Source organism: Colius striatus, chromosome 16, assembly GCF_028858725.1.
Source record: "Colius striatus isolate bColStr4 chromosome 16, bColStr4.1.hap1, whole genome shotgun sequence".
Taxonomy (NCBI): Eukaryota; Metazoa; Chordata; class Aves; order Coliiformes; family Coliidae; genus Colius; species Colius striatus.
The window spans coordinates 1,838,317-1,844,737 of NC_084774.1; the positions used below are offsets into that span (position 1 = coordinate 1,838,317).

At 64.8% G+C, this 6,421-nt stretch overlaps 1 protein-coding gene across 2 annotated transcripts; it reads right to left on the reverse strand.

Moving 5' to 3' along the window:
* On the reverse strand, nt 1-5,237 carry LOC133626948 (interferon regulatory factor 9-like). Of its 2 annotated transcripts, XM_062009279.1 has the most exons (9): nt 5,182-5,237; nt 4,584-4,754; nt 4,304-4,487; nt 4,111-4,214; nt 3,967-4,030; nt 3,513-3,575; nt 3,027-3,401; nt 2,817-2,932; nt 1-1,056 (listed from the first exon to the last, which is right to left on the reverse strand). In XM_062009279.1, the coding sequence occupies exons 2-9, from the start codon at nt 4,752-4,754 to the stop codon at nt 964-966; spliced, it is 1,170 nt and encodes a 389-aa protein (XP_061865263.1). In that variant the 5' UTR covers nt 5,182-5,237; the 3' UTR covers nt 1-963. The 2 variants fall into 2 exon arrangements, with proteins under 2 accessions (XP_061865263.1, XP_061865264.1); XM_062009280.1 differs by lacking the exons at nt 1-1,056; nt 5,182-5,237 and adding an exon at nt 2,307-2,450 and having other exon boundaries at nt 4,584-4,843.
* Between the last annotated feature and the right edge of the window lie 1,184 nt (nt 5,238-6,421).

Genomic DNA, 6,421 nt, shown 5'->3' on the forward strand with positions numbered 1-6,421 from the left:
TTTTATTAAACTCTCCTTATCTCAACCCACAAAGCTTCATCTTTTCCTCCCGATTCTCCTCCTTGCCCTGCTGAGGTGGGGCGCAGTGAACAACTGCAGGCTTTGCTTATTGTCAGCTGGCTTTAAATCACAGCAGCCTTTGGAGCCTTTTCAGTGTGGGAGCAATCTCGAGATGTTTGCAGTGAGTCTGCTCAGCCCAGACTGAAACAGCCCGGCTGCAGCCCAGAAAGATTCAGCCAACGGTGCGCAGTTACGGCAAGAGGAAAGCACCCAGGCCCAGGTTTGATGGCCATTTCCAGATGTGCTCGGGTAGTCTGTCAGCCAGCAAAGTTGTGCCATTGGGAACAATCTTGAGACAGTTCCAGTTGGTCAAAAACTCATAGAATCATTTCAGTTGGAGAAGACCTTAAAGATCATCCAATCCAAGCGCTGCCCTCACCCTGCCAAGCCCAGCACTACCCCATGGTCCTCAGCACCCCAGCTTCACAGCTTTGGGATCCCTCCAGGGATGTGGATTCATCCAGCTCCCTGGGCAGCCTGCACAGGGGCTGACAACCCTCTCAGGGAAACAGTTCTTCTTCAATCTTCCACTCCAATTCAACTTCAAATTCTTCAACGCCAATCTCAACCTCCCCTGGAGCAACTTGAGGCCAAATCAGAGGCATCTGGCAGAAAGACACAGGCTTCCCGTGGGATGGGGGCTGCTCACAGCTTCCCTCACACACCTCTGTTCCCATAGCAGACAGGAACGATGTGCTCATCTTCTTGGCTGGACTCTACCCTCAAGGGCACCCAGGGCGCAGCACCGTCGTCTGCCAAAACGTTGGCTGTCACGTCATGGAAGGAAGGTGAGGACGAAAGGGTGAGTGGTCAGCCAACCCCAGCTGTACCAAGGAAGCCTTTCTTCTTCTTTACAATCCTGTGTCTCTGTTGTGGTGAAACTATCCCGTGAGTTCCAACAATTTAAGAAAGATAGCTCCTGCACTCCACGTACATAACGTAGCAAACAAATTCAGCACGGTCACGGTGTCCAGAGTGGGGCCTTTGCTCCATGAACTGGGAAATTAATACTACAGTTAGCATCCCTTTGACACCCCTAAGCCTGATAATGAGCTAAAAGGAGAGTATGGTAAACATGACGACGTTCCCCAACTCTCCACACGACCCATGGCAATCGCCACTGTGCATTGTGCATGGCTTAGACCGGTGGCAACGGGCAGGGATTGGTTTTCTGGGTGTATGTAAGGTGTGCCGTGGCCTCTCAGTGTGCATGCATTGGGAGTAGCTGTCCCCCATGCACCCAGCACTGGAACTAAGGAATGCAGCTTTCTAATACCAAATAGTGCCAGAGAGTCTCTTCTGAACCGGTTTTGGGTAACACTCACCCCCTGCCCCATGGCACTCGGACCCCTGTGCCCCTGGACACTGGAGCAGAGATCAGCTGTTGCTGGGCTGCCTCTGCCCCACACCAATCCCTAACGCTCCGCTGTGCTATGGGGCACTCCATGGGCAGCTTTGTGGGTTGTTGTGTGAGCTGCAGCCCCCTGAGGCACAGCCCACTCTGGCACTGCTGCCCCACCGCGCTTCTCATCGCACTGACCCCCAACCTCTGTGCCCCCGAAGCCCCTCCCTGACCCCCACCTCACCCTACTTCTAAATAAACTCTTTTCTTCTAGCACCTCTCTTCATCCTACTTGGTTGTTTCCAAAACCTAGGACCCCCAAGTGTCTCCCAGGGGCCAACGATGCCTTCTGCAGCCCCCAAGTGCCTCCCAGGGGCCAACAATGCCTTCTGCAGCCCCCAGGTGCTTCCCAGGGGCCAACGATGCCTTCTGCAGCCCCCAAGTGCCTCCCAGGGACCAACAATGCCTTCTGCAGCCCCCAAGTGCCTCCCAGGGGCCAACAATGCCTTCTGCAGCCCCCAAGTGCCTCCCAGGGGCCAACAATGCCTTCTGCAGCCCCCAAGTGCCTCCCAGGGACCAACAATGCCTTCTGCAGCCCCCAAGTGCCTCCCAGGGGCTCCCAAGTCCCACAAGAGCCCCCACAGCGCCCCCCAAGGGCCGCCCTTGGCCCAGACACCCTCGAGTCCTGCCACAGCCAATGGGAGGCGCTGAGCCGCCGCCCTTTTCCCGCCCCACCCGCTCTCATCCAATCAGAGAGCGCCGCTCGCCTCAGCGAGGCGGGTTTAGGGGAGCGGCGGCCAATCAGCATCTCCTCTCAAGGCACGTTCCTGCTCTCGGCCAATCGGGGGGCAGCGCCGCTTTCCCGCCCTTTCTCCTCAACACGGCCAGCGGCCCGGACACAATGGCGGCCGGACGCAGGTTTATTGCGGGGTCGGGTCACAGCGGCCGGGCCGGGGCTCGGGGGGGCCGGGCGGTCTCAGGCCCGTGGCGGAGGCAGCCGCAGGGGTCGCACGTTGTCCAGGAGCTGCCGGGCCAAGGCCTGTTCCAGCTGCGGGGGAGGCGGTTATGGGGCGCGGCGGGGGCGGGGGCTCATCCCGCTGCCGCTGCCTCACAGCAACCCACACGTGCCTCATCAGAACCCTGCACTGCCCCACGGCAGCAAATCCCCCTGAAGCGGCTCCAGCTGCCCCACCGGCACCAGCAACCGCCCCCCAGCCCCAGCTGCCCCATAGTGCCCCACAAGCAGCCCACAGCCGATCCCCGCTGCCCCACAGTGACCACCGACCCACCGCCCCACCGTGGCAAAAGGCCCCACAGCAACTCTGCAGCAGCCTCACAGCAACCCCAGCTGCCCCACAGAAAAACCCCCACCCCACACCTGCCCCTGCCCCACCGCTGCCTCCCCGCTCCTCACCTGCAGGACCAGGGTGCGGTTGTGCGGCCCATCATCGGGGCCCAGCTCCTGTCCCACGGCCAGCGTCACCTGGTGCCTGGGGAGGGGGCCCAGCCCAGCGCGGTGCTGGCTCAGCTCTGCAGGGTGACCAGGGGGTGCTGGTGAGGAGCAGAGCACGGGGGGACAGCACCATATCCCTTCCTTCAATCCCCCCTGCCCCACATCACTCACCCTCCTGGAAACGCTGAGGGTCAAACGGCTGCACGAGCTGCCCCTCCAGCAGGGGCCCCCCCGGGCTGTGGGGGCCATTGCAATGAATCGTGCACCCCGCAGGAGCCAGTGTCCCTGCAGGCCGCCGCCGGAGGAAGATCCCGTGCTGGGCACTGGCTACCAGCAGCCCTGGTCGTAGCCCAGCCAGTAGCCGGCCCAGCTCAGGGGGGGCCTCCTCAGGGGGCGGCAGGAGGAGCAGGCGAGGCAGTAGCCCAGGCGGGTCCAAGGGTGTCCCAGGGGGCACGGGGGTAGCCAGCAGATAGTCACCAGGGGGCAAGTAGCCCTTCCAGGCCAGAGCCCCCTCCAGCCACAGCTGCAGGCCCAAGGCGGCGTCCCCTGTGTGCAGAGGGAGGTCAAGGGGAGCACGGGATGGCGGGGACATGAGCCCTGCCCTTGAGCAGGGTGAGCTTCCCAGGTGTGGCAGAGGGACAAGGGGGAGGGTCTCACCTTGGGCAGGGGGAAGGGGCTGCTGGGCATCCACCATGATGGCCACGGCTGGAGGAGCCAGGGCTGTGGGGCAAGGTCAGCTCTTCCCCGTTCAGACTCCCCCCTGCCCCCCATCGCCCCCCTCCAGCCCTCCAACTGCTTGTCAGCTGACCCCCGTGTCCTCCCAGCCCCCCAACTGCCCCTCCAATTCCCTCCCAGCCCTCAAGTGCCCTTCCAACCTCCATCGCCTCCCTCCACTCCCCAGCTGCCCTGACAGCCTCTCAACATTCCTCCCTCACCCCTCAAGTGCCCCCCTAGTTCTCCAGCTGCAGTCCCAGTCCCCCAGCCACACTCCTATCTCCCCCAAGCACCCTCCGAGCCTCCAAACATCCCCCATCACCATCCTCCACTCCCTAACTGTGCTGTCTGCCCCTTGAATCCCCCTCCAGCCCACTTCCCTGCCCCCATCGCTCACCAGTGCCCCCACCATCGGGTTGAGACTCCTTGGCTGAGGCCTCGTTGGGGCTGGGGGTTGCTGCCTGCAGAGTGGGGGGCAGGAGCTATAGAACGGTTCTGCCTCACATGGCCCTATAACCATCCCCACACCCCCCACACTTACCGCTGCACTGTGGGGCTGGGGGTGTCCTCCACAGCCTCCCGCTGCCGGGCTCACTTCCACCTCCTCCTCCCTCTCCGGGGCTCTGCGCCTGGGGGGCTGCCCCCCTGTGGGGCCGGACCAACAGATATGGGGCGAGTGGCTCCAAACCCACCCCCCGACCTCGCGTTCTCGCCCCCCCCGTCCCACTCCACACCTCGCTGCTGGGGGGCTGGAAGGAGCCGATAGACCTTGTAGGGCCGCGGCCCCTCCAGGCGCGACCGTTCGGGCACCTCCTGGAACTCGGGGCTCTTGTTGAGGGCGCAGCGGAGCCGCGTCTTCCAGCCGGCGGGGTCGGGCCGGTCCCCGGGGCGCACCCGACCCTTGAACTCCGCCCAAGCCTGTCCCCCCCCCGCGGGACACGACGCAACGACGTGTCACGGCGCGGGGACGCGGGTAAGGGGCTGCCGGAGCCGGCCCCCCCGGCCCAGCCTCACCTGGCAGAGCGCGGCGCCGGCGCCGCCCCGCGCGCCCCCCTTCCCGCCGTGCTGCCAGGGGATGCGGATGGCCGTCCGCCCCGCGTCGTCCCACGCCAGCCCCGCGAACTGCCCGCTCTCCACCTGGGCCACCAGCCAGGGCCGCAGCCGCCGCAGCCGCCGCGACGCCATCTGCGTGTCGGGCGCGGGACCCAGAGCGTCAGCGGGAGCTGCGGGGCGGCGGCTCCCCGCGCCCTCCCGGCCCGCGCCCACCGCCCCGCTCCCACCGCCGGCCTCTCGCTTCCTGGAAATCACGAGGCGCAGCCTGGCCGAGCCCCCGCCCCGCCCCGCGCCCCGCCCCCGCCTCCCGACGGGACACCCGCGGCCCCCAAACCTCTCAACTCCGCCCCCCGCACGGCCCGCCCGGCCCCAAGCAACCCTCCGCAACGCCGTGCCCCTAAATCGCTCCCCTGCCCCCCCGGGCCTTTCTGGCTCCCTAAAATCCATCCCTTCCCCTCCCAATCCCGCCTCCTAAAACACCCTCTTGTCCCCCCAACATCTGCCCCTTCCTCTAGAATCTGGCCCCAAACCTCCCCCTCCCGAGCTCCCCAAAACGCACCTCGGGCAGGCTGTCAGTGCTCGGGGCGCCGGGGCCGGGCCGCCGGGGGGCGGCGTCACGGGGGCGCGGCCTCCTCCGCTCCGGCCGTCAGCGCGTTGCCGGCGAGCAGCCGCGGCACAGCCATCTGCAGCCCGGGGAGCCGCGGCACAGCCATTCTGCAGCCCGGGGAGCCGCGGCACAGCCATCTGCAGCCCGGGGAGCCGCGGCACAGCCAGCCTGCAGCCCGGGGAGCCGCGGCACAGCCATCTGCAGCTCAGGGAGCCGTGGCACAGCCACTCTGCAGCTCAGGGGGCCGTGGCACAGCCACTCTGCAGCTCAGGGGCCATGGCACAGCCATCTGCAGCTCAGGGGGCCGTGGCACAGCCATCTGCAGCTCAGGGGGCCGTGGCACAGCCAGGCTGCAGCTCAGGGGCCGTGGCACAGCCATCTGCAGCTCAGGGGGCCGTGGCACAGCCATCTGCAGCTCAGGGAGCCATGGCCACTGGAGGGCCCTTCTCAGGCCGTGTGCTTCAGAGCTCCAGTGCTCCTGCTCCATCATCTCCTCTGCCCAGCATCTGCAGATCCTGCCCTGCCTCTCCACAAGCCAGCTCTGCCTGTCTGAGTGCTCCTGGCCCTACTGTGCAGATGTCCAGGGTGGAAATACATGAGATCTTTCCAAACTCACTGTGATGAAGATGGCTGGGTGTTACAGAAGCTCCTCCCACTCCACCCGACTCTTTGCAAAGCCTGGCAGAACCCTCAGTGGTTTTGATGCGTTCATGAAAGAGATGCAGGTTTCATCTCATGGGTTTTGCTGAGGTCTGACTCCCCTCTGTCGCCCACAAGTCAGGGTCCAGGTTCCCTCTCAGTGTCTGGGCACGGGTTGGGACCAGCACAGCCCAGCCAGGGGGCCACAGCATCCTGGTCCCCCAGGTGCAGGACGGCTGGGACTCCTGCCCCAAGCCCCACTGGGCCTCTGCAGGCAGCCATCAGCGCCACACAGCACAAGGCAACAGCGGCAGCTGAGGCTGGTGAGGCCCTGCTTGTGTTCTGTGCCCGTGAATGGCACCGGGCCCCCGTGAGGAACACTCACCAACAGCTCACGCTCCTGACCTGCAGCTTCTGCCAACATAAACACCAGTCCATGCCGAGGGGGAGCAGGGAGCTGAGTGCAGTGCTGATGGTAACAGCCACAGCTGGCAGAGGCGTCTCTTTGCTCTGTTTGGGTTCGTTTTGTTCCTTCATCAATTTTCTCCAGGCT

Bases quoted from the DNA above. Each gene is read 5' to 3' on its own strand.
- LOC133626948 (XM_062009279.1), bottom strand. From the start codon at position 4,754: ATGGCGTCGCGGCGGCTGCGGCGGCTGCGGCCCTGGCTGGTGGCCCAG. The intron at 4,488-4,583 runs GTGAGGCTGGGC...GGGGGGGGACAG, and splicing joins CCGGCGCCGCGCTCTGCCAG to GCTTGGGCGGAGTTCAAGGG. The intron at 4,031-4,110 runs GTAAGTGTGGGG...CCCACTCTGCAG, and splicing joins CCCAGCCCCACAGTGCAGCG to GCAGCAACCCCCAGCCCCAA.